The following is a 27,890-nucleotide window of genomic DNA, read 5'->3' on the forward strand; positions in this document are numbered from 1 at the left end:
TTTCTCGTGTCGTATATATTTCTTTGAGCGGCAGAATTGTGAAGGGTGATTTCTAAAAGATTGCAATTCTCATTCTAAAAGTTTTATGTACTAGCGAATTTCTAATTCAATACAAGGCTGATTGTGATGTTGTTATAAGATCTAGTGACATATTATTGTTTATTTACGTTTATTACTTGACAGACGTCGTTAATTAGGTACATATTTCTATTATATTTTTTTTTTTTTTTGTTTTGTTTTTCTTCTTTTGTATAGATATTTAGAGGCATAGTTAAATTTACGCATGGCAGGTTAAACGGTCCTTACTGTATGATTCGATTGAAATTAATCGAATCGACTTTTTAGTTTGAAGAAAAAAAAAAACAAAAAAACGACTTCTTTTTCATAATATAAACCGTCTTCGGTTTTTATGATCCAGTATTTTTTTTTTGCACGAATCTCTTCATTGGTTTGGAACGTTGAAGTGAGATGTGAAAAATTTTATCGTTTCGTTTATCGACGATTTGTTTGAAAACGAGTAAGGACGTATTCGACGCAAGAAAACGATTATCCTCTCGAGGAAAAATTTTCTTTGGTCCCCACACTGAATATATGATTTGTCAGAGTCAGATATTTCTTCGCTGAATGAATATCGCTCGAACCGCGGTATTTTTTTTTTTTTTTATTTATTTATTTACTTTTTTTCATTATTTTTCCCCTCACCGTGATTTTTTCATTACCTAATCGTTACAACATCGAGTATATTATATAATTATACGTAATAATTAGCGTAATAATTCATCATGTGTATTCAGCCTCGGGTTTAATTGTTTGATTATTCAATTGCGAAACATCCGCGCGACTTACTGTTGACAAAAATTAAACGATATTCCGAATAAGATTTTTGAAATAAAAAATTATTATCGTTGAACTCGCGCAAATATCGCGTATAGTTCGCATTAATTAATTGCAACGTTTTATACTTCTAATCTGCACTCTTTATCGGGGTGTTATTCTAATTCTGACCAACTGATCGTAAACAATTGAATATATTTATCTACTTATCGGTTGAATCGAAGAGAGCTTTTAGCTGTAACCTAAAACTTCTAAGTGAAAATCTTCCCCTAATTTTCACCTGCAGAGTTAGGCCAGCCGCAAAAACTGAATGTTACTAAACTAATCAAGCTATACAAAAAATTTTACTATTACACGGTGATTATATATTATCGATTTTCGATAAAGGATTAGAAAACTTTTCTATCGGTGCTTTAATAATATTACGTATAATTTTCGCAGAAATTCGAAACTGTAGATGGTTGAATATACCGAAATTGTTTTACATCATTTCTAAGCATATATAGGCATGTATCATAGGTATCGATTTTAACATGTCGAAATATTCGTCGTGGTAATCACAATGTAGCACAGTTACTACGCGCACCATTAAGTAAACGATATATATAATACAACATATATACATATATAAATATATATATATATTATATGATATATAAGTATGTAATACCAAATTGTACCGTCGAAAATTGCCATTATAAGCTTATTGTTATGTATTTTTTTATTTTTTTCTTCTTACTCGTCATCGAAAAGTGTACATAGTTAGATTACGTGGGACGTATGTTTTTTACCATAATATACGCGGTGCTTGTTTATGTGTTTAGGTAGAAAAAAAAAAAGAAAAAAAAATGGTAAAGTGAAAACGGAACGTGACATTTAACTCGGCACAGAAGAGTTTTTTATAAATATATCTTTATATGATTAATATATTTTGGGATGAAAATTTCTATATCAAAAGCGCGAGTGTCTAAGTTCGAAGGTTAGTTTTGTTTTTCACGGTTCTACCGCAAGTATTCGTTAACCGTAACTGTAAAATTCGTCACTTTTTAGATTCTGTCGAGCGTGATGATTACTTCAACCCACTTTCGTCCTCTGGTCCCTTGCGAAAATGACAACTGTTAGAGTTATTGCGAAATCAATCGTCTCTTACGAGGGACGATTTAACTTTTATTATTATACCTTCAGTTTTGAGAATTTAGTAATCATGGTTCGATAATAATTCGCCATTATTTATCTATATTACGTACTACGCTTAAATACTAATTGCGTGCGTGCGCGGGTGCAGATTTATAATTTTATACTTCGCGATTTTGTGCCAATTGATTAATTATTCTTATATATCGCGGTGCCCGATTAGGTGATGTTTGGAATTATCTCAAGTATATCAAGGTCTATTCAAAACGCGCTTATTTTATCTACGTAATACTAGATTATGAAATAATGTTATTCCGTTTGCGTATAGAATAACCATCGAGTAACGGTTTAACAATAATATATTGTTTGACGAAATTAGTTATCAATAGTATTATAATTAGTTATAATGTTTCGAAAAAATTATCACGACGAACTAATCGTGCAAAAACTGCGCAAATTGAGAAACTGTGCAACTGTTTAGTACATATTAATAATATGATTTATAATACGGTATTATAATCATGCGGCATGTAGAATATAGAATGGCTGATTGTACGCATGATTCGATTATACATACATACACATATATATATACATGTGTATGTATATAAAGTTTTATAATTGTCAAGCAAAGGCCAACGCTGATTAATTTTGCGCTGTAATTTTCATTTCTCTCGCAAGTATGTATTATTTATGCAGACTCACAATAACAATAATAACAATAATAATAATCGTATTAAATAATGCGTCAATCTCACATACCGGACGACGAATCATTTTGTGACGCTTTAAAATTTATTTGCGTTCTTGCATCGGAAAATAATGGAAAAAAGAAAAAACAACGAATGTTGATTTATCTGCATTATTGATCGATCCGTCTACGCGACGGCGGCGTCTTGAATTTCGACGGTTATGTTACTCGGTTGCGTTGCTGGTGGCGATTTGTTTGATCTCGTTGATGTTGCTGATGCATTTCCTGTGCTTCCTCGACTTCCTCTTCTTGACCCTGTTCGAGATCCTGCCAACATATCCCTAAATATTAACGTTGTAGCTGTTTGATTATTACCGGTAATTTTTTACTATACATGTAAGTGTTAAAAATTCAACGATCCGTACGTTTTTTTGCTCACTACGCGACGAAATTTTAACGATATTTTTAATATACTTTACGTTCAATCGATTCAATTATTGGTATACAAAGTGCGAAAAATTCTTCATCCATTGTTTTCTGTTTAACTGTTGAGTAGAGTGAATTTAATTTTGCAAAATTATTGTATATTTGTGAAAGTTCGATTTTATTATACTTATTACCGGAAATCAGTCATATTTTAGCTTCTTCGATCCCGTGTACATTAGAAGAGCGATTGTTGAACTTGTAATTTTACGGACGCTTCATGGGAGAAAAGATTGACCGTCGTTGAATTTTTGTATACTTAAAATCAACTTGCTATTTTTTTTTCACTTGATCGAATCAAGTCTGCAGTTATTCAGTGGAACGCTTCATATTACATAACTTCTTCGAATTTTGATCGATGTTGGTCACTTTTTTTTCACCTTACACGATCCTTCACAGTTTCAAAAATCGTTATTCAACCTGTAACTTTTTTTTTTTTGCCACATTTTCGACAATCTCGAAGTTATACAATACGTAATATAAGAGCCTGCAGAGAAATGTTTGGTATGAAATAGCGAGAAATTCGTATTTCATCCGTTAACCAATATTCGATATAAGTCGAATAATATGTATACAGTGTTTTATAAACCCATGCATTCGTGCGGAAATTCTTACTACAGCAAGCAACTAGCTTCACGGATATAATATGACTTTGACGATCAAAAGATTCGTTCTCTCAATCTTTTCTCTGTACTTTTCAACTGATCGGTCATTGCGGTTTAAACATTAGTAAGAAAAAAAAAAAAAAAAAATAAACAACTTAATCGAATCCATAAGTCGATAAGGATGTCGATACATTATTATAACACGGTTGGAAAACCCATTTGAAAACGGCAAAAAAAATCTCGATTCAACTCGTCGAAGTTTGGTATGTCTCGACATAACTATTTCTATTTGAACTTTTGATTGATGGATTTTTTTTTTACAAAATTTCAATTCAACAAAAATTTAACTAGCTGAAAAGTTTGTTTTGCGATGATAAGAAGATTTATCAAAAACGCCGAATAATCCCGATAATTTATACAGCGACGAAATTTTGCACAAAATTGTAATCAATGGCCGTAACGAATTTATTTATAATTATTCTTCTGATGAAAAAATCTCGAACAAATCTCTGACCATATACCATCTACGATTCTATAGTGTGTATATATATAATCTATCAGTAGCTAATAGGGTATAAGGTCGTTATACTCAACAGATGCGAATCTATATAGAAAAAGAAAGGTATACAAGAGAAAAAATAAATAGGCAGGTATACCATAATCAAGATAGTATAGAGGCATCTAGATCGATCGAACAGATAAATACAGAATCTATGTTAGTACGAGTATATATAATATATGTATATATGACGGTAAATACGTACTAGTTTATTTCAGGATAGTAGGTATATATATATATATATATATGTATATATATGCATTAGTAGAAGATACGTCTGTATAACGAGAGGCTATATTGCAGTTAGTGTTGAAAATTGTTATTTGCAAGAAGAGAGTGCTTCTTTTTTTTTCACTCTATTTTTCACTTCTTCTCTTTCTTGGTAGGTAAATTACGTATGCGTATTATAGGAGAGTTAGTTATTGGGTGAAAGTTGCTTGCTTAGTAAATGAATGGATAAAAACCCGTACGGTTCACTCGTTGAGAGTTTTTCGCACCTTGCGATGCCGAGGGTGAGTGAGCCCTTAGAGACGCCACGGAGGGCTGCCTCGACGGGCCCCTTACGCTCCCTCGGGAGCCACGCCGCTCCTGTCCGTGCAAAAGCTTGCTGTCCCTCAGCAGGGACACGTTCATTAAGCGCGGATTCGGCGTGTTGAATATCGTCCGGTTTTCCCGCCAGCGAGCCCTGAAAAACGATCATTTTATATCGCGATATCGATCGAGTTTGAATTTTTATTTTTCTATTCATTTTTCGATACACGCGCGATCAAACAGTCGTTATCGTAATTTTTTATTTATTTGTTATTTTTTTCTTTTTTTTGTCTTCCTCTCTTTTCTTCTCAAATCTGAGTAGAACAGCAAAGCTGGTTCTGGACAGGAACCTGTATCCGACACTTACCGACATTGACGACATTACCGACACTTGCCCGGCATGTAAACCTTCTTTTTCCAGATCGTTCGAGGGTGGGGATATTATTGGACGGACAACAAAATGATCCGATCATCGATAAAATTATCCGTAATCAGGGTATCCCCCCCAAGCTTGAACGTTCTAGAAAATGGTTCTGTGTCGGTAATGTAGGAATTTTTGTCCAGAACCGGCCTTGCTACTCTACTAATCTGTGCGTGCGAAAAAAAATTATCAATCGTACATCATCGAAGTATTCAATTACTTTCAATTTCTGTATAACGTACGCAATAACGGTAATTGTTCATTTGCATCATTTTTACTACTATGCTGTATAAATATTTTGACGGTAATGACTGGAGAAGCAGTCTTGTCATACATTGCGCAGATATAAATTATTTTGCCCGTGAGTCACGTTACATTTTAGTTCGGATATATGCATATACCTGCACTATACCTATATACTAGATCTTGTATTGTATGACGTGTGTAATACGGAATTGTACGCGGAATTAATGTGACTCGACGAAGGAAATGATTGATGAGGTGGGGTGGTTGGATTCTTATACACGCTAGTCTATTCCCTTATAACCGGTATATAAGGCTTACTAGGTACATATATTGTAAACATATTTTTTTCCACGCAATTTTTACACTCGGATTGTCCATTTATCGGAGCGATTTTTCGTTAATATTTGGTGCTTCGTTCTATAATCTTTACAAATTTCTTCCGCGAGGCAATTTTTCACTCGGTCTTACATTTTTGAACAGTTGCTCTTCTTCTTTTTTACCGTACGAGCGTTATATCGTGATATTTCGATGCTGCATCGGAGATCGCGTTTTTATGATTACCACTACAGTCGTGCATGGTTACTATTATTATTATTATTATCATTATGTTCTCTTCAGCGGAGAACAAGAGTTCAGATTACTTCGCCCGAGGGATTCTCGTTGATTTTCCTACTCGCTGATGTATGTATGAGAAAAGCGCGATTGCGGCCTGGGGGGGTAGAAATATGTGACAGATTGAGGGGGGAATGAAATTATCAAAAGCGTGCTTGAAATTTATTTTCAAACTTTTTTTTCATACGGTTTTCCCGGTCGTCAATGTCGTCGTGCGGAAACATTCATTTTTCCCTTTTCAAAGAAATTTTTTTTTCTCCCTTTATTTGGGACGCAAAATCAAATTGGGAAGGTATTTATTTATTTGTTTTTTTTTTGTTTCACACAACACGTAGAACGTGCGTGTGTGTGTCGGTAAATACTCAGGTGTATATAAATGGGATACTCACTTGCTGAAAAGTCTAAGCACGACGCATAATATAATGAACATTAGTGCCATGGCTACAAGAACCCAAATCATTGCTGGATCTACGTATCGTAGACTCGGTGGCTCCTTGTGCTCGGCTAAAAAATTGAACAGATTGAACAAACAGGCCGAGAATTCACGACTTGCGATTGTCGCGTGTGTTATACATATATGCCCAGAGATATAAAAGAAAGGAAACTGGCGTGACAAATAATTCTTCGGTGAAGTGAAAGTTTCTGATATTTATCGTTGAATTGAAAGAAATTACGGTCAAAGCTTAGCTCTCTTTTGTATCTCTTTTCGAATTCAACCGACAGTCGAGTTTAAGGCCATGTGGTACTCCTTTACCTTTACCGACCGAGCATACTCAATCTTTTTTTTCCAATATTAAACAAACAAACGACGGGAAAGAGTTCAAATTTCGACGGTGCATGGATCTCTTCTAGCGGAATTAAAAAAATTCACTCATATCCCGAAAATCTGAATAATATGGTTGAGTTTGCTCGGTCGGTAAGGGCAGGAGTACTACGTGGCCTTTATTTTCCTGCATGCATAGTGAATTATTTTTTTTTCGTTTCGTTTGTTTGTCTTTAGATCCGATCCGATCTGTTCGCATCTGATTTCGTATTACCAATGCATTCTATCTCGCCGTCGTATCGAGGTACAGGAATCATTTCGAAAATGCAGATGCATCTTCCGTCCCGGCACTCGGTCTGTTTCACCATCGACTCGCATTGTTCCCGGAAGAAGCAGGACTCGTTGATGTTAGCCTCTGTAAAATTAGGTCGGAAAATATGTACGAGGTATTATACACACTTGTGAAAGTTCTGCAAAGAAACGGCGCGCGAAAATCTGCGCTGTAATTGATTAAAATACGAAAGTAATGAAATATTCGCACTTACTGACTCCGCACTTGTCGATGTGATTCGTTGCCGGAAATTCCTCCTTGCAGTTGCATTTTTTCGTTCTTGGCTCGCAGTAAGAACCGACAAATCCACAGTCGTTGTCCTGCTGGCATCTGTCTGCGAATTTCAGCTTACCCGGCGTCGCTGGACCTGCGAAACACGGCTTTTATCATTATTTAGTCTAGACAACGGTTGGTTGAGATAAAATTTATTCATACGGATAGATCGAAGTAAAAACAAATGCTGGATTTCGAAAGGCGAAAGGGAAAAGAAATCATTGAGAAACACTGAACCGGGATTCAGAATCAATATATTGAACGAAGAGTTCTGACAAGCGATAAGTTTTATCGAAAAATTATTCCTACGTTGAGAGGAAAAAAAAATGTCTACCATAAATTTCAATCGAAATAATTCAGTAATTAATAATCTAACAAAGACGGGTATATAATTATTAGGCACATTTTGTTAATGCCAGATTTTTATAACAGCGACGCACTATTTTCATATTATGAAAAGTATCTTGTTTCATTCTTTGTCTTATTTTTCTTCACATAATTAATGGGAAATTTTTTTTACTTCGTCATTATTTCGTTTTTGCTGTACCGATAATACGTACACCTGATAACGAATTATTGAATAAAATCGGAAAACCGACAATTTGTACAAATGTTTTATACCTTGTGAGGTATTGTTAAAATTTTGCGGCACGTTATATTTTGTAACAAGGATTCGGCAAATACAATTTATCGAACAAGACTGAATTCGTTGAAGCAGATATTTCACGATGATCGGAGGAATGCGCAAGATTTCTAATTTTCGCGCATGCGATTTTTACATCAATATGATATCATTACCGCAGGCTATGAAGCAATCGAATTGCGAAATTAGTATTTAAATAAGTATTCAGAGGTTCAAGACATTAAAAACAAAAATTAGATTTCTGAACTTCGCTACCTTATTCGAACGAACATCATCGGAACGTTCGGCTGCTAATTCTGTTCGTAAGCTTCACACGCGTATCAAATTTGCGCACAGCCGAATATCTGCTCAAAATGTATGATTTCGTATAACGTATGACTCGTATAATACCTATACTGCGGAATCCTTCACCCCCGCCGATGCAGCAACGCGAAGTAATGAAATATTGACGGGAAATATAAGTATATAATGTACGTACAGCAGAGACAATGAAACGGTAACAATGCCCTCATTCCCAGAGTCAACTCGAGTGCATATTTACGTATATTTGCACACCTATACGTACACGTACCTACGCCTTGTAAATTATACACGATGCGTGGCGTATAACAGCGATAACATTCGCATTGACAGACGGTGACGGCGAGATGAACACCACGTCACGTTACGCTGCATGTTGCATAAAAGATTACAAAATTTTACACTTTTTTTTTTGAAACCTTTTCTCTTCTCTTTTATATTTTCATTATTTCTCTCTCTTTCTTTATCGTAAAACTCGTCTGCGCGTGCGCGCGTGTGTGTGTTTTTTTTTTCTAATTCTTTTATCGGTCACGACCGGTCTCTTGGCTTCGTTTTCATTTCTGGCATACAATGAATTAATGTTTTTGCGACCCAAGCCGCGAGGTACGTGAGTACGGTTGGTACGAGAATGTAATAATACATACAAGGGTCCCATTGTTGCGTGACGTTACCGCCACAGTGGCGATTGCTGCGAGATTCTGCAGGGCCTACGAACCAGACCGACACGCAAGTCTGCCCTCACATGTTGCATTTTTACCAATTACCGTTATTACGTTATATATTATATAGTCTGCAGGCTCGATCCGCTTGTCATTGTAATATACATGTGGTGTAAAGTAAAAAAAAAGAGGCAAGAAAATTGTTACAGTCTGAATTTATTATCATTTGCCTGCGGCAGTTGTATTAATATTACTTTGTCTTTTCTTCTTACAATGTGGTAGAAAAAATAATTATAAGTTTAAGCAAATAGCAAGAGATAAATCTTACTTTCGCGGAGAAGCTTTTATAAAGCTCTTGAAAAAATCGGAGATGATGAATTTCTGGAAATCTTTGTATACGTTATATTATCCACTTCTCGTCGTCCCGTCTCTCTTGGGGAATATAAATTTCCCCGGACGGAACGTGAAGTAACATTCGCGAGTGAATAATTTAACTGAAAAATGAACGACGGGTTAGGGATATGGAATTTGTAAATTCACGAGCGATGTTTTTTTGCGGAAAGTAGTACACGATGATAAATTTCACCTTTAATAACGCTAAGAAAGCGTTTCTTTCAATTTCTGCGATAAAAATTCATATCTCTTATTTGCTTGTTAAAATTCTATCTAATATTTTTATTGTTTGTATTATTTCTCTCTGTGGAAATGAAAAACCGTTTGAACGTAGATTCGCGCAAATTTCTGCGCAACATTAGGCGCAAGGCGCAGTTGCATTACAATATTTTACACGTTACGTTATACGATCTGAAGTTTTTTCTTTTACTCCCTCCCTCCAGCCGTGACCGAGAAAAATGGGTCTGAGGATCTAATATGACGTTTCGTTTCAACTTCAAAAAGGTTTCTTGCGAATCTATTTCACGGTTTTTACGACCTGCAGACGAATTTGTTTTCGTGCGATTTTATTTTATTTTTTTTTCATTCTATCCTTCCTTGCCTTTATCGTTTTTATTTTCCTTTCTTTTTCTTTTTTCTTTTCCTTTTACCGCCCATTTTTCCCTACATTTCTCTCGGGCAGCACACGCAGTTGGGTACGAAGCTATGATATATACATGCACAAGGTATAATATTCTCGATTCTCTCTGTTCCGCAGCGTGGAAATATACCTGCGGTAAAACCGACGTCGATACGCCGAAACGAGTCCTTTGGGCTTTAACGAAAAACGATGAAATTCAACTGATGCGTATAAAGCAGATCCCTTTCCGGTTTGTAGCGTTTGCCTCGTATTCGGATCAATGCCAACTAATTTCCGTTACCGTGCAACGTTCTAAAGTTTAACGGTTTATAATATTAGTCGTCTTGTACGGAGTTTATGATATATTTTTTTTTTTAATTTATTTTTCGAAATTCTTATCGTTCGGACTAAATGAATACACGGTGTATAGTACGATTTATTGATATACATTGGATATACAACAAGTAAAGTAGAGCACGCATGTGCATGGTTAGAAAAAAAAAAAAAAAACTTGGAAGAAAGAATGAATTTTGGAACTGCGTTTGAACGAAGTATATATTTAGGAAAAGAGTTGAACGTGAAAAAGAAACGCTTGTTATATTTTGCAATTTTGTCGTTAAGAATTCGCCTGTCGTTATATTCGAATTTACAATGGAAAAGAAAAATCCAATGAAAGAATTTTATCGATCACATATATCGTATACGTACTATAAACATTATCGGGGCAAAATTGGAATACAGAATTGGGTGAAGCTTGGTAAAGTTCAAGTTTAACGCGGTGTATCGTGATGGTAGGGAGAGAACAAGAACAAAAAAAAAAACAAACAAACACGGTGATTGAGGCCCATAAAAGCGATCAATACCCGCTACGCCGCGTCCTCTTCTCCGCAATGTATAAATTTTTACTCCGAAGTCAGGATCAAAACAGGCTAACTAACATTGATAAATCGAAAAGCTCGAAGGGTCAAATCGTGTAGAAATCGGCAAAATTTCGCCTGTAATTATCAAACGTATGGTTGAAAAATTTTTAATTTCTCGGATATATTTTTCAAGATAATACTATTGCAACAAATTGTTCGCGATCGAATTAAATACATATGTCACGTAGGTTTAGCCTGAGAATCGATAATTTGCGTCGCGGTGAAATGGAAAAATCAAAATGCGGATAAAAACGTCGTTCGGCCGTTTTGAAGAGTTTGGTTTTTAGTTTTTTCTTCCCGCATTTTTCTGCACGAACTTTTACGTAATGCAGAACCGAGGCCTCGGGCACGTGATCCACCGCATTTCCATCTACGAGGTACAATGCATGTTACGCCTACGACCACAAACACATTCGCCCGCAAGCCGAGGACTGCGTCGCTTAATGCGGATGTACGTAAAAGTCGACGTTTACACCGATCCATAATCGTGTGAAATACGTGTGAAAATGCGGATAACCGACTTAAGTTCTTTCGCGAAATTGAAGACGTTCGTTGTACCTACGTTATTACTAATTTGCAATCCTTCAGAGGATTAATGAATTCGGGATTGAGCTTGAAAAATATCAGTAAAGACGTACGAGTTCTGCTTTACACCCATTTGATGCGTGCATTTTTTCTCGCATTGAAATTCCTTGAGACCGGAGATACAATTTAAGGGTTCTCGAGGTCGCTGGTTTGAAAAATTGAGGTCGGATCGGAGATATTTACGAAATTCAACATGGTGAAGTGAAAACGCGAAAGCGATCGGAATGGCTCGGAAATGCACACTCGGGTGTTTTTTCGGTCGACAAATATGACCCCGAAAATTCACGAGTAAGAAATTTCAAGCGAATCGGATCAATTTTTATACTTTTATTCCGACCTATCGGAGCCGCCATCTTGAATTTCGAAATTTTGACAATGGATTCATTTTTAGCGCTACACTAAAAACCCGAGTACCGAGTCTCGCTTTTCTAGTCAGTCTGATCTTCCCATAATTACATTTGTTCTTTAAAAATAGGCATTTTCAACACTTTGTTTATTTACAGCGCTCGCTATATTCGCAGAATCATCATAATCCCTCTTAAAACATGAACATTGACATTTTAGTAGTCCAATTATGCGAAATAAAAGAGCGATGTGTCAAAAAATTGAATGTATAAAGCTTGAATAACCGACGCTGCGCCACAGAGTGTTGAATCGAGTTACTTACTATTCGTTTCACTTGTACAAGATTTTACTGAATTTCACACAATCTCACAAACTTGTGAAGAAAAATCAGTCCGAAGAAACACAAGTATAACGTATAGTTGAATCTCATCGGTCGGCAACGATGAAACGGAAGAGAAAATATAAACGAGTATAAAAAATACGCTGCTCTACGACTATCATTCGAAGAATTAGGTATAATTGCTGAGGTTTGTGTAATACGCTATATGTATATACTACAGTTGCCGGGGGTAAAACCTGCAGTGCGGATATATAAACGCGAGTGGAATATAGCTCTATACTTATACATGCTTACGTATATGTGTATATATAAGTTTGAAACGGATAATTCCTTGAGTAATTATGCGATTCTCTGCCTATGAACCAGCTGTGTTTTATGCGCGTATAACCTTATAACGTATAGATTAAATTCCTGCTTTGCGGATCGAAGGCGTAGAGTATAAGTTTAGCCTTTGAAGTATTTTACAATATTAGTACCGTATTGCAATAATTGTCGCTGGATTTATCCATAACGGATATCGTACCGCATTTTTTTTACACCTAATAACAAGAAGAAGAATAAGAAGAAGAAGAAGAAGAAGAACAGCAACAACGCAACAACTATATTAGTCAATCGTGCTCACAGACCGAAAGCTGCTGCGATATTGCCTCGGCTTTGACGGACGAGACCCTTTAAGCTTCACCACAAATTGATTATATCTTGTACGGGGGAAGAAATTTCGCCACCCCTAAAAGCTGTGTACCCAATATGCCGCAAGCTCGGCGAGCTTTTACAACTTTTTACGTAATTCCGGAAGGGGCGGGGGGGGGGGGGGACGAGGGGAAAGGAGAATCAGAGAGATGGGGGGCGAATGCGAATGCGGATGCGGATGCGGATACGCGAAGGAAGTAAGGAACGTTCTAATCGCGGCGAAAGGCGAACGAGCACGCGAAATATCACCGAAGGCGGTGGAAGCCGGTCGCTTTTTGTCACGTTGTATATACGTGTGCAATATTACATACATACGGGGCATTCCGTGTAAACGCGACCAATTATTTTCTCTCGCAATTTTTTATTTGCTTGAGTATTTCAATTTTTTTTTTCGATTATTCAAACTTATCTAAAAATTGGCATCTTTTTTTAAAGATATCTCAAACGATTCTCAAAAATCGTATTTTACTTTTATTTTTCTCGAGCACTTTAAACGTTTTAAACACCACGTTTCAATGTTTCGATAATTGTGAAACATTCTGTATTCAATTCTGAATCCTTTGCCACAAAGACGCGGTAGAAAAAACGATTTAAAAAATACGAGATATGATTTTCAAAAAAATTAGAAGAAACTGAGGGGGCCACTCTGAACCTTAGGCGAGGGTGTTTTTGAGATGGGTTTAAAGAATCGTAGGCTAAGATCGAGTGACTAAAATAATTTAAAAATTGTTTTGGACGCTTTTCAGGGCTCGTACTAACGTAGGAAAAAATTTCCGCGGAATGCCTCATACACGGGTATAATATTACACCTACACTTCGACTGACCTACGTATATTATGTTATTATACGTACCGCACGATTTTACGTAAGTTTTATACATACATTTTGATTGTATCGAGCGTCGCGCGGTGCCTGGCGCCATTTTTGCCATGCGGCCAAATAAAATGTCGATCCAGTTTTGTTTTCTCTTTGCTTAATTCGCTCCTTGATTTTCAATTTCTTTATAATTGAATGTAAAAGATATCGACAAATTTCGGACGATTTAAACGAACGTTGAGACGATTTTTTTATACTTGCCTAACCGATGATTAATAATCGAACGGTCGCGTGATAGAATTTATCGACAGTTTTTCCAGCTGAATAAAATCGTCGTTACTTTCCTGCTCCGATTTTACCATTATTATTTGCAAGTATCAAGTCTGTGACTAAATTTCTTCGACTTCACGTTTTGTCGATTGCATAAAACGCGCGACGCCGCGTGATTAACGCCACGACCAATTTAGTCGAACACGCGAAACGGTTACCAACATTTTCCCACATATTCGCATATCGAAACGAGAACTGCACTGTTTCTCTGCGAACGCGGCATAAACTTCGTTCCGCAATTGTAACTATCGTGAATAATAATATACCTACCGTGTACGTACGTGAATTTTTTATCACTTAAACTAGAACGAACGGTTCAATTTGTTCATTCTGACGTGTAAACTGTGATGACTTGATATTGTGAAAAATATGGTTGAACTTGTTTTAAATTATATTTTTTAGTAGTAAATCGAATGATATTTTTGTGCGTTGATTTTTGGGTGCGCACGATGAGAAATTGAGCTTTCAGTTTACAACTGCAATAGCGATAAGTATCTGTTAAGTAATTGGTAATTATTTTAATTGACAGATTGTCGAGGTTTTACGATAATAATCCCATCACGGTATAGATTACAGATATCGTCGCCAGTTTCTGTGTTGTTTGTGCAAGAGCCTCGTTGACAGAATTTGCTTCCCACAAATGTTTATTCAAATTAATTTATTGTGCTAATTTCTTTTTTTTTTACTAAATTGAATTTATCATTAGAGTTTTAACGCTTTCATCGTTATTTCTGTTTATTATACTTAATAATTTTATAGTATTCAGTGTTGGATTTAATCTCGGTGCAACATTATACGTATACAGGTATATACCGAGAGAATATCTTGAAAGTTCGCATTCGGTCACCGCCGACTCGGCAACACTCGATAATAAATAAATAAATTTTAAATAAATTTTTTTTAAAAAATGCACAAAATTGAAAAATCAATTGAGCGCGATCTTTCACGCAACGTATAACGCGTTCATCTTTCGACAGAACCTTTCTTTTAACCTGAACAAACTTTTTAGGGGATGCCAAAGTGGAAAATGGCAAAAAATTATTTTTGCACGAAAGACGCCAATTTATTGTGTATATTATTTTACCCACGCCAAGAAACAGAGACGCGTAATGTGAAATTCGGGAGAAAATGGGCGGGCAAGGGAGAAATGTGCGTGACCAAGTAATCACATTTTTACGCGTAACACAAAAGGTAATGGAACTGGGTATTTTCCAACCCGTTATAGGATCTAATTACTACGGTGTGCTTAATTTGAATTGAAATAAAAATGTAAAGAAAATAGAGTCGTTAAATGAAACGAATGAAACGTCGAAAATGAGGAGTAAAATGAACGCCGCGGGGTGAATATATTCAAACAATGTTGTAATTCAATTCCGGGACATGGAATAACACGCGTGTTTAAAGTAAGTAAACTGTTAAGCGAACAATGTAATACCGTATGTACAGAGTAACGATGACGTGGCCTCAGTCAGCTTTGTTGTTTGCGAAAAGAAAAGAAAATTCGCGAGTCGATATCTCGAAAGGCGGGGTCCTTTGATTAAGCCGCAAACCCGGCTAATTTGTCTCGAGCTTTCTTCTTTCATACTCACTTGTTGTACGTGAGAATACTCGAGAAAACTTGCTATCCAATTAGACAAATCTTGGGTCTTGACCCACTTAAAGAATCGTGGATTACACATATCTGGCATTTGTGTACGTGGGAAATATACCTTGTACGTATATTTGTATAACAATACAAAGTTTCGCGGCATTTCTTTTTCTTCTACACGCGGTACAGCTACGCTTCTGTTATACACGCGTTTATTGTTAACACAGCTGCTGAAATATCTAATCAACGCTACAGCAGCCGTACAAAGAAAGATTTGAGAAGAAGAAGAAGAAAGAAAGGAGAGGAAACTCCGATTTTTCTCAACTCTCGTAAGTTTTCCGATTGCGAATTTATATAGTATGTGTTTACGTATACGGCACTCGACCGAGCGAATATATTACATATATACTGTATGTTTTCATGTCTATTGCCTCACTTTATAAAATATTATATGCAAACATATGTATATACTGTAAGATCAATGCGTGGGTACTACATGTGTAATATATAGGTATAGAAATCGAAGGTTCAATCTCACGGTGAATTTTATGCGAAAAATGGAGGAAATATTTTTTACCTTTGAGAGAAGTTCATTTTTACGTACATTAGTACGTGGAGTGTATACAATACATACATATGTATGTATACTAGGGTGATTTCTATTTAGGACGGTGATGATTTTTTCCGGGACGAAGCCCAAATCAACTTTGAATAATTCAAAAACAATACCCTAATTTTATTACAATTTTATCTCAACTCTAGCCCGTGACTGAAAGAGGGTGGATTTTCCCATTCTTGGAATATATTTTATCGTAAGGGTAATAATGTTCGAAAAAATTTACAACCGCGAGGTTTCAATGGGCGTTGGTTCTACTGTGTGAGAAAAAATTCACATCGCCGTATGATGCAATCTCGACGAATTGCACATCCTCGAAATGTGACTTTTATTCCACTTGGAGGAAGTGCGCAATTTTTCTAGATTATCTGGTACGATGATGTGAATTCTTTCTCGCAAAGTAGCAGCTAACGCGAACTGTAATCTCTCAATTATAAATTTTTTCGAACATCGTTACTCTTACGAGTTGGAGTTGAATGTACGTATACTCGTAAACTGAGAATTACTGGCAGTTCTTTTCTTTTTTTTTTTTTTTTTGTTGTTATTGTATCATTATTAGTTTGCCTATCGACGCTCAGTCATTTTTTACATTTCTTGCCACTGTTAGCTGAATTGAAATAATCGCCTGTCAGTGATTTCGAACGATTCAGAATTTTGTATAAATAATAACAAATTATCCTACATTGATACGACAATTTTCGCCGTCGATGTATTTTAATTCTAGTTGGTTCAATTTATCTTTGCGGGTTTCTTTTTTATTGATAATTTCTACCTTTTTTTTCCCAATTCTCGTTTGGTTTCTTCTCTTTTCGCGAAGAATTCTTATCTCCGTTTACGAACACGCGTGCGGCTTACCTGCACGCAACGCGCCTAGATTGTAAGCTTGCGACAAATATAAAGATGCATTATCTTTACGTGGGTAAGCTTTATTTTACACGCTTGCAGCTGTTTGTTGAATTTAAAAACGATGTACGGTATGAAATTCAATAATCGTATGGCTTTAAATATGCAATTATGATCGAAAAACAGTAAAGGTATCGGAATAATAATAATAATGACAATAATAACAATAATGATCATGATAATGATAATGATAATGATAATAACGACGATGATAATGGCAACGAGGATTCTTATCGGAGGAAAAGCAAAGCAATAGATCACTTAAACGGCGATGCGCAAAGGATTTCAGCTCCCGATAAATCATCCGTTTATTTTCCCGCTACAAGAGCCGATAGTCCTCGCTGATTGACGTTGCGGATTTTTTCTTTTCTTTTTTTTTTTTTTTTTAACCTCTTACCTTTCTCGCTTCTTACTTTTCTTCATCTTTGGACTATTTTTTTAATTTTTTTGTTTTTGTTTCGGTTCTTTCTTTCCGTATCACTCCACGGTGATGTCAGACGTGACTTTTTTTTGTTTGTGATGTACGGTCGTGCGGGTCAGGGGTGAAAAAAAAAAAAATGAGCGAAAGCTTGAAGTCACCGATTCGCAAAGTTTGACTGATTTATTATAATATTACGATCTTGAGGGCGAAAGATGCGATATAAATAACAAGTCGAGGCTCTGCTTTTCACAAGTTGTAAAATTTATGTCTACCACGCATCGTAATATTGAAATTTATTTAACTGTAGCGTGTTTTTTTTTTTTTTTTCTTCTTTTATTCCCGTGCTTTCTGTGCAACGAAATTATATAGTTATATGTATATTTGTACGGGTGTCTGTAACTTGTGGAATGTTGCATCATGTATGTATACAGTGTTTGGGGAGTACGCAGGAGGCTTGCTTCGGGATAAGCTAGAAACCGGAGCTTCTAGGTGTGGGTAACGATTTATTCGCTGAGCCGAGGGTTTCGTTCGTGGACGGACGTTAGGATCAGGGTTGGTTTATTCGATGTATTGAAACCTTGCGTGCGAACCTTCGCTTGCTGATTTTATTGCGCGTGTGCTTCGAGTTCCGATATATACGCACGTACTGAATTCATTCGCGAATTTATATTGTGACCGTGGCATTATCCATGTATATTTATTTATTTGTTTATTTTTATAAGCGACTCGCGATCGATTTTCGCGTGCAATCGAACCTCTTGAAAAATCCTGACAGGTATAGTATACATAGGTACGTCTCCTGACAACAGAGCGAAAAGAAAATTCGAAGGAATTATGCGTGATTAAATAGATAAGCAGATAGATACTCGTTTGCGTATATATATATACGTATATTACTGAGTTGGTGTGGAATACCCCATATATGTATAGATAGACTGACAGACAGACAGATAATATTATTACGAACATTTTATGCAACTCTCTCGCGAAAGTTTGTCATTGCGGAATGGCGACGAGGACGACGAGAATCGCGGTTTCAGGGATTTAAGAGAAGTTGCAGAGAAGTTTCGGCGCTCGAGCTTTGCTACAAATACGCTTTGGTTAAAGCTTGAGAAGGTGAAAAATACATCCGTGGTTTAAACTGACAAACGTGGTTCGTACTGCCGCAAACTGCGAAACTTTATTTGTCCGCACCTGCCAACCGCAATCTTACCCCCAAACGTGCTGTCGTTTGCACCCAGTTTGCTGTTTCTGCAAGCTAATCCTGTACTCCGAGTTTCTGCTGTAGACATATAATATAAGTAAACAACCGTTTGATACACTTTTTAAACTCTTCGAGGCCTGCGAATATCAACCACAAAAAGTTAATCGAGCAAAAGTTATCTTTACCTTTGTCAGGTGAATATAATAACTGGTGACGATGGGAAAAATGGAGAGAGAAAAAGAAAAAAAAAAGAAACGAACTGAAATTCGTCGAATGATTCATTTTTTACCAAATTTTAAGTCACGTTCAAATGTGTTTCTCCACTTTATTCGTGCATTGCGAATTCGGTTGAGGAGGTTTTGTTTTTTCTTTCTCTTTTTTTTTTTGATTTTTATTCGCTTCTCTCGATATTTTTTTTAAATCTATATTACGGATATTTGTATATTATAGGAATTGTTGATTTGTATGAAATAACGGCGAATAATCCTACACGATTGTATTAGAAAGTTTAATATTACGAAATCGACAAATTTGTAAACGCCGCAATTTTTGGTTCATTATATAATATACGTGTGTCAAAATATAATTATCCCATTATGCGGATCGTCTCGCAGTGTCATTATGCGATATTACGATTAACTTTAAATGAAACTGAATTGCGGTAAATTGAATGATTGATCCGGCACTAAAAATTCTCAGCCTTGTTTTACGGTCAAGGCAGTTTTCAGCACACAGCAGAAAATTCCAGCGACGCGGTGACGTGTGCTGAATATTTTCTCAGATCTACAAATCCGACCAATCTCTGATAGAAGTGAAGTGTTTTTTGATCTTCCTTTTGTCAAGTTTTTCTCTGGAAAGTCTAGCGATGGCTACTAAGCTAAAAGTAATCGATGCGTCGATTAATCGGGTGCAAAAAAGTAATCGAACACGACTTGATTGAAACGGTAAACATTAATCGATTAATCGATTATTTCGTTTTTTTTTTTTTTTTTTTTTTTTTTTTGAAACGGTGCTTTCGAAACCAAAATTTCGTCAATTTCGGTATATATAGCGTAAAAGTGTTTTGATAATTTATAGTGTCATAGAAAATATTTTTCAGTATCAGGCGAATACATTCGTTCATATTTCACCTACTATATCAAACTGGTACTTAGTAAGTAAGACAATGATGATAATTCGTAATTTAATCACATAAATTGATATTGCATTGCGTCGTTCATGGGAGTAAAAAAAAAAACAAACAAAAATTGATTATCTTTGGTCATTCTTACTCGAAACTATTTCGATGCGGTCCGCCTTGAAATTTCATCGCGAAATCGGAACGCGTCCGTACATCGCCAACTCACACTACTTACAGTCTTAAAATCAGTGGGACGAACCGAACGTTTTCCTTTTCTACTTGTTCCGTCTGACGCACGAGTCTGTTTCTACTGCAGCTCGGCTGGCTGATTCGACGCCTGCGCGATTTCGCTACTTGCATCAACTATTGCAAACTGTGACTCCTGTTTTTTTTTTTTTTTTCATTTTATTATTTTTTTCTCACAAACGCGATACCGTCATTTATAATTACATTTTGTTTTTTTTTTTACGCCAACCCTCCCGAGCGACAGCGTGAATACAGGAATTCAGAATGCTTGATGGAACAGAAACTAAAAGCTTTTTCGTATCAGCTGTGCACGAGCTTATCTTGCTGTCGTTATATTTTATCTTATTGTAAGGCTTTTCGCTCTTTCTCTCTCTCTCTCTCTCTCTCTCTCTTCAAGGATAAATTGCGACTTAATTTTTCGCGGAATTTCTCACTGCCGCCCACGCGATCATTATCGGAAATTGCCTACAATGGGCAAGAGGTGTAATATCTGGAAAGTACGAACGATTTGAACTTTCTGAAACTCCTTACCTCCCTGCTTGACGAGATGATCTACCTGCTTGCCTTGCGATTTTCAGATTACGTCACGACCGCAAGTTTTTTTATTTATTTTCTTTTTCTACCTTTATTTCAGCTCCGCAAGACTCGACTTCACTTGAAACACGGAAAAGCAATTACCAATGAAGTTATACTCGTACATTATACAGTACAAGAAATATACGGCCATGTTTTAACTTTTTGTACAACATTTTTTTTTATCTATTCCCTACTTCGAAGACATAGGCAATTATACAAAGATTCTTGGATTGTATTTCTGTGTTGAAAAGTTGAATCATGTAAATTTTACTATTTCCCATGGCACTGTGGTGCAAAATTTTCGCGCAAAGATTATTCGACATATTCGAATATTGCCAAAGCTGACAATCTTACAGGGTGCATTTATTTCCGCACATCGATTCCGGTAAAGCGAGTAAGACTGTAATTGTAATAATTAAAGTCGGATACGTTAATTAATATTGCGCGTCAATTAATTATGACGAAAAGTTTGTAATTATGTGTACTTTGTTCAAGGCATACACTCCTTCGGCCGAAGCTTCCATGCGGTCTAATTATTTGATATCCCTTTTCACCTCGCATGCAGCAACGGCTCGAATAAGCTAATTCGCTCTGTCCGTTTATAATTTCCCGGTTCACCTGCACCTCGACAGCCACTCGTTCGAAGCTAATTAATTACATCGCACGCATCCCTTGGATTTCCCCCCTGCTTTAAATCTTCCCTGGAATTGAGCGGCTGCGAGTTAATAACAGCGCCGGTATTAAGAAGAACCCGTGCAGTCATTTTTTCGCGAATTCTGATTCTGAATTGATTTCAAAATCATGGTGGGCTGGGGTTGAAGTTTCGAATTTGACAAGTTCCGAAAGTGCCTGATTCCGAATTATTTGGTGGCAAGACTTGAAGTGAAGAAATCAAACTTTGCAGAAACAACAAAGTTTCGAACGGCCGGAAAGCCGACGGATCAAAAAATTTGGAAATGCAAAATTCCGAAGATTCAAGTTACGGTATAAGAGCAAAGTTCCGAAAGTTAAAATATACTCGCACAGCGTAGTTTAATCAACAAGTGAGTGCAAAACAGCCGAAAAACGGTAAATCAGAATTACCAGGGTTCCGAACGTGAAAATACCGAGGATCCAAAACAAAGAAAGATCAAATTTTGGAATTTCGGTGTTTTAGATTTAGAAATTCTAGAAATTTTCGCACTTTCGGTACTTTGAGCGTCGGGCTTCGGATAATTCGAAACTCGGATGTTTCGACCAAGTTTGACTTCTTTGCTTTGTAAGCAAATAATTGTTGTTCATTTACCCCACGCGTTATTGTTGCGGCTTGTGCGGGGAAATTACCGGCTTTGCTATGAATATAGGCATATATATGTGCATATATATATGCGCACACGGTGTATATAAATACGACGTTGAATACAGTTGTTGTTGTTGTCCAGGCCTCGTCTTCCGTTGTTTGACCACCGACGCCGTTCGGTCCGTCGACGACTTCCTTCGATGAAATTGAGTTCATGACATAAGAGTAATTTGACAGTGTTAACCTCTTGACCACTTTGTCAGGCAAATATTACCTCCTCCTATCCCTGAAGCTCGTTCCTTTTCTGCTCTACAACCGCGGATGATTTATGTACAAGATTACGTTCTTCTCTCTCTTTCTCTCCAGCTCGTTTCTTTCTTATTTTCTTTTTTATTACAATCTTCTCACGTGTATCCAAAATGATCTTATTATACAATTTATACGTTATATATTTACAAGTTATACAATTTCCGGTTGTTGTGTAAAAATATGTCACGTGTAATACAAGGTATCGAACAATTACGTATACTCCAGACTTGTCGTATACGCAACTTGTATTTGCATTCGAACTAGATTTTTTTTTTCTTCATCCAGTAACTAACATTATTTTTTTTTTTCTCTCGTTCTTTTTTGCATACGATTCAGAATTGATTTTAAACTCACGTAGGCGTGAGAATTTTTGCTGCCGTTTGGGGGGAAAATTGGTTGCCTCGTATTCCGCGGAGTTTGAAATTTTTTGCAAGGGACGTTGTGGAAAAGAAACGGGGGAGAAGTGTATAAATGCTCAAAGTACGAAGCACACGGTTTTGTGGTGAAAGAGAAGCTGGAGTGGAAAGCTTTGTGAAGGAAAGATGCGGGCCTAAGTGTATAACTTCTTTACGGCGTAGTGGTGCTGACTCTGGAATATCGATCCTGCGAATCCAAACTCGGGTTCTCGCTTATTCGCTGCTGTGCGTAGCGAGAAAAATACGCAGTTTTTTCTCCCTTTGCTATTTTTGAAAAGAAGAAGAAGAAGAAGAAAAACAAACTAAACAACAGCAAAGCTGACGGGGACAAAAATTCGATTTTTCAAAATTGCGTCAATTCTTCGCTTAGATTTCTTTATTACACGTATATGTATATTTTCAGTAGGTCTCACTTCTACGATGATCTAACCTTCGTTTTCTTTCTTCCTTCTTCTTCTTCGTTACTTGCAAATTTTTCATTTTCTAAGGTTGGAAAGAAAAAAAAAAAATGGCACTGATTTTTGATCCGAGAGTGCAAATTGTGAAAAATAATGCAGGTTTCGGTGCAAAACGGCGTTGTAACCTGTAGGTTGAAGGGAAAAATAGAAGATAACCGGCTATGTGGAGACAGAAATAAATCCATTTAGTGGGTATCATGTACCGCATCATATATACATTATATAGTACGGCGATGAGAGGAGCGGCGCAGATCGCGAACAGCCGGGAGGAATAAGAGAGGGACCCTTGACTGTAAACCCTTTCAAGTGAGGAGACAAGGATCCCGGGCAACGTCACGTTTCCCCTCTCCCAGCCCTTCTAGTCTCTTGTGGAGAATGAGAAATTCTCGCAGTCGGTGATCGATCCGATCGATGTCAATATACCAAGTTTGCCAATTCGTTTATACGTTGAGCCGAATTTTTCTTCACTTCGTCCGATCTACGCTCTCTCTTTCTTTCTATCTCGCTTGATCTCTTTTGTTCGAAGAAATAATTGGACGAAGAAAGAAAATTGTTTCTTATACTTACTCGTTATAATTATGGATACCAGTCGTTTTTGCCCGGATTTTTTCTTATTGTCTTAGTAAAATGGGCTTTTGTTACTTAAAACTTGAAATCGTGAGTTGGCGTTTTGAATCTTCGATTCGAAGTGCCTTCGATATAGAAGGACCTTGTTTTATTTTCGCGAAGCGTAAAATATATATACATCAGGGTGAGACGCTGCAGCTACGTCAGTAGTTTCAAATTATCTACAGATCTACGATAGATGAGGAGAAAGAAACAAGCCAGCAGTGATTAGGTGAACAATGGCTCTGTTATCGGCACAGCTTTACATACGTACATGTACTTAGGTATCTACTTGCAATGCGACACAGATGACGGAAGTACAAGGCATGATTCGTATATAACCTGACGTGCAATCTTTCCCTTACGAGCCGTGCCAATAGGGAAAATTTCAATACCAAAAATACTTTCTGCAACCTCCGCCTAAAGTATACAGAATTTTATCCGATGATCATTCGTTGAATTTTTGGGCAATCTTTTTGTTCCATTAGCAGTATTAGCAAGAATTTTTGTACATGTACATTAATTATAGTTTTGTGTCAGATTTGAGGTCGAAAAGGATTCAAAAACATCGGCAATTTTGATCGCTTATGCTTTTCGTAATAATGATTGTGTTAATTATTTTTTTTTTGTTTCTTCTACTTCGGCGTCGGTTCAAACCACCGAATAGATTTTCCGCATCTTGAAGATAATACCCGTACAACGATGGAGATTATTTATAAACACAACGGTAAAAGCAAGTCAGTGTTGAATGAATGAGAAATTGATTTGTAATGAAAAAGAAATAAAAAATGGATGTATCGAAGTGTCGTCATTGAGTACGAAAGATAAAGTTTCTGACTATACGTAGGCTGTGATTGAACCCGTTTCTTTATGTTTTTTCTCCACACAATTCAAGTGTACGATGCAAATCGTACCTCATACATGTAGGCAAATGATCTCTTGGCGTTATTATTGAAACGGCGGTGATATCGATTATGTTTACTCGAAGAAAGAGAGAAAGAGAGAAAGAGAGAGAGAGTGAGAGAGAGAAATAAGCGCTGCGCTGTTAAAAATTTCTGTATGGAACTTCCTATACTGTATTGGAAGCTTTGTTCGGATATGGAACAATGAATTAATTCACTATTTATTCAATTTGAAAATATAATGAAGTTACTACAAAATTTAGTAAACTCAAAGTACTTTTTAAAAAATAAATAAATAAATAAATTTCAGTAAATTCAAAATCATTTTTAACAGTGTGGCTGATTGGCTGCAGGTACAGCGATACGACTGAAATCGTCGTTGTTTATTCAAAGTAAAAAAAGAGAAAAAATGATAGTCCTATTAATCGCAACGACGACGTAAGATAATAACTGTATTATGTTTTCAATACATATGCAGCCGATGCAGTAATTATACGTACGTATAATCGTTTCGCGTGTTCGAGTGTCATGTTTAACAATTGGTCTCTGGCATTATCCATTATTACATGACTTATTACACATTGTAATGCCGGCGTTAGACACGAGTATGAAAGAGGTTTTACCGGAAATTTATAAAATCATCGATTATTTGTTTGTTTATTTATTTATTTATTTTTTTCCTCGACCGAGTAACGAAAGATTTTTACAAAATAGCGCGAAACGTTACATTTAATTATATACCTACGAACAAAACGAGCGTTAAGGCCGACATAGAAAAAGAAATCTAGCTATTAATTATCGCAGTATAATAAAGGTTAATAAAAGAAAAGAAAAAATCAATTTCCGTCGTTGAAAAAGGGGGGGAGAAAAAACAGATATTGCCGGTGTGCGACTCACCTTGCGGTGTCGTTATCTCGGAAGAATCCGGCGCCCCGATAACTGGCCGGGACAGCAGCAGCCACCAGGAGCCAACGAGGAGGACCCGGAGGGCGCAGATCCGTCGTAACGACGCAGTCATTTTACAGGCAACGACGGCTCCGATCACATCTCATATATTTATACACACGCAGCTGCAATAACAGGAGATAAGAAGAAGAAGCGATTACTTCGATATTATCCTCCCTCTCCTCCCCCTTGTCATCCCCTCTCCCTCTTCGTCGTCACCCTCAAAATTATCGAATATCGAGTATATCACCTTTTTTTTCAACTCGTATCGTACGTTTCCACGTCCGTCTGTCTGTCCGTCTAACTAACCGCGAGTGTGTGTGTGTGTGTGTGTGTGTGTCTATATTTTATGATTAACGAGAACGACGAAACGGGGTAGAACGGGGTTCGATCCTCGCTATCGGGAAGACCTCATATTATAAATCCGCCTTTCCGCTGCACGCGGATTCACCGGCTCTGCTTCACAACGCGGCTGCTCACGATGCAATCCTGCACATTCGCGTTATTCACTTTTATACTGCGGCACTCCACTGACCGCTGCGGCTTTATGAGTAATGAATTTGAAAATTCTCTCTTGCCCCTCCCCACTCCCACCCACCCACCCCTCCCCCCTCCCCCCTCCGCCCCCCGCCGCCCCACGATGACTCGATGTCAACCAGGGTGTTAACTCCTCACACACTGCTCCGATATTTAATTGTCGTTGCTTTGTTTGTTTGTTTTTTTAAATCCTTTTCTTTTTCTCTTTACTTTTTTGACATTCTTGCCGCGACGATCGGCGAGCTTTTCAGACAGGCGCTAGGCGTTCACGTTCAACGGAGCTTTGTTACAGGCCACCACGTATCATGTATAGGCTGCGAGCTTGCAACCTGCAGCTCCGATTCTCTCCAACGCCACGCGAAGCTCAAACTGTCTTGACCCGAGCCAACGGCGACGACGACGTCGCGACGATCATCGCGCAGACGCGTCACATTCGTCTGTGACTCTTGTACAGCGCCGTGCAAGAATTGTTGCGAAATCCGATATGTCGATGATTTTTTTTTTTTTTTTTTTTTTTTCTCTATGGAACTTTTTTCCTCAACAACCTTTTTGTTTCAACAAAATTTATCGTCGTTCAATAGCGCGGACGTTGTTAAACCTTCTTTGACACACCGGGTCAATTTTATTCCGATGGTGCTTCGTTCGTCATTCGTTAACAACGCTTTGGTTGGATTTCAGCTCAAGGATTCAGATGTATATATTGAACACTCCTTAATACGTGGGGAAAAATTAAAATTCGTAAAATATAGAATTAAATTGTTGAGAAGAAATTGAAGTAAGCGTTCAGTGAAAAAATTCGTTCGTGTCAAAAAATGATCCGAGGTGTCAACGAAGGGTTAAGTTTTCAACCTTACGTACGGAATTTTTTTCACTACCAAGCAAATTTTTCTAAGTTGTCGGTTAGAATCGCGTGTATGTTTTGTTTCTTAGAATTTCGTCTCACGTACATCTGGCGTATATTGAAACAGAAATTTTTGGAAATTTCTCCAAGCGAGGCAAATTATCCGTACTCGTTTCTCAAAAATTCTACTCTAACGATCAGTCAAATTTTCATTAAGTCCAGTTGCGCGTCGCGTAATTACGCGTAGAATTTTATCATTACCCGTAACGTTTTCCATTTGTAATTGTGAATCCGACTGTACGGTAAGCTCGCGAACCTGCTGGTTCCGTAGTTTCTCGACTGTAACCCGTGGCGAATAAAGCTCTGGCACCATGTACCTCGTATACCTACGTCTGACTCACAGCGTTTTGCGTTCAGCAGGGAACAAATACTCGTATAGGTGTAAATTGTGTATACCTGCACGTACGCGTGTATCCGTTGCACACGCATACGCGTAGACACGCCGACGTCTGCATGTCGGTGCAATCGACGTAGGACAACTTTGGAATCGCGTGTCGTTCTCTGTATTATTATAAACCCGGTTTTCAACAATATTATATCTATGCGAGGTGTACCTACGCAGTTTGCAGTTGTCCTGGTATAATTCTTGTATCTTTATACCTCGATCAGGGTGGTTCATTTTAAGTTTGTTTGTTTTTTGTTTTTTTTTTTTTTTTTTTTTATAAAGGTGTTGCTCGAAAAATCTGTGATAAATACTGAATAAAAAAACTGTCGTAAAACCTGGAGGAAGTAGGAAAATA

The 27,890-nt window shown here is 37.1% G+C and overlaps 1 protein-coding gene across 5 annotated transcripts; it reads right to left on the minus strand.

Moving 5' to 3' along the window:
• Positions 1-176: 176 nt before the first annotated feature.
• LOC107227396 lies at positions 177-27,411 on the minus strand. Of its 5 annotated transcripts, none has more exons than XM_046746774.1 (7): positions 27,352-27,411; positions 25,665-25,837; positions 7,425-7,577; positions 7,154-7,294; positions 6,506-6,620; positions 4,777-4,991; positions 177-2,986 (listed from the first exon to the last, which is right to left on the minus strand). In XM_046746774.1, exons 2-7 carry the CDS (start codon positions 25,783-25,785, stop codon positions 2,847-2,849), a joined length of 885 nt encoding a protein of 294 aa, XP_046602730.1. In that variant the 5' UTR covers positions 25,786-25,837; positions 27,352-27,411; the 3' UTR covers positions 177-2,846. The 5 variants fall into 5 exon arrangements, with proteins under 5 accessions (XP_046602730.1, XP_046602729.1, XP_015524010.1 ...); XM_046746773.1 differs by lacking the exon at positions 27,352-27,411 and adding an exon at positions 25,963-26,279; XM_015668524.2 differs by lacking the exon at positions 27,352-27,411 and having other exon boundaries at positions 4,804-4,991; positions 25,665-26,279.
• Between the last annotated feature and the right edge of the window lie 479 nt (positions 27,412-27,890).

Source organism: Neodiprion lecontei, chromosome 1 (assembly GCF_021901455.1).
Source record: "Neodiprion lecontei isolate iyNeoLeco1 chromosome 1, iyNeoLeco1.1, whole genome shotgun sequence".
Classification (NCBI taxonomy): domain Eukaryota; kingdom Metazoa; phylum Arthropoda; class Insecta; order Hymenoptera; family Diprionidae; genus Neodiprion; species Neodiprion lecontei.

Bases quoted from the DNA above. Each gene is read 5' to 3' on its own strand.
- LOC107227396 (XM_046746774.1), bottom strand. From the start codon at position 25,785: ATGACTGCGTCGTTACGACGGATCTGCGCCCTCCGGGTCCTCCTCGTT. The intron at 7,578-25,664 runs GTGAGTCGCACA...CGTGTTTCGCAG, and splicing joins CGAGATAACGACACCGCAAG to GTCCAGCGACGCCGGGTAAG. The intron at 7,295-7,424 runs GTAAGTGCGAAT...CTAATTTTACAG, and splicing joins CATCGACAAGTGCGGAGTCA to AGGCTAACATCAACGAGTCC.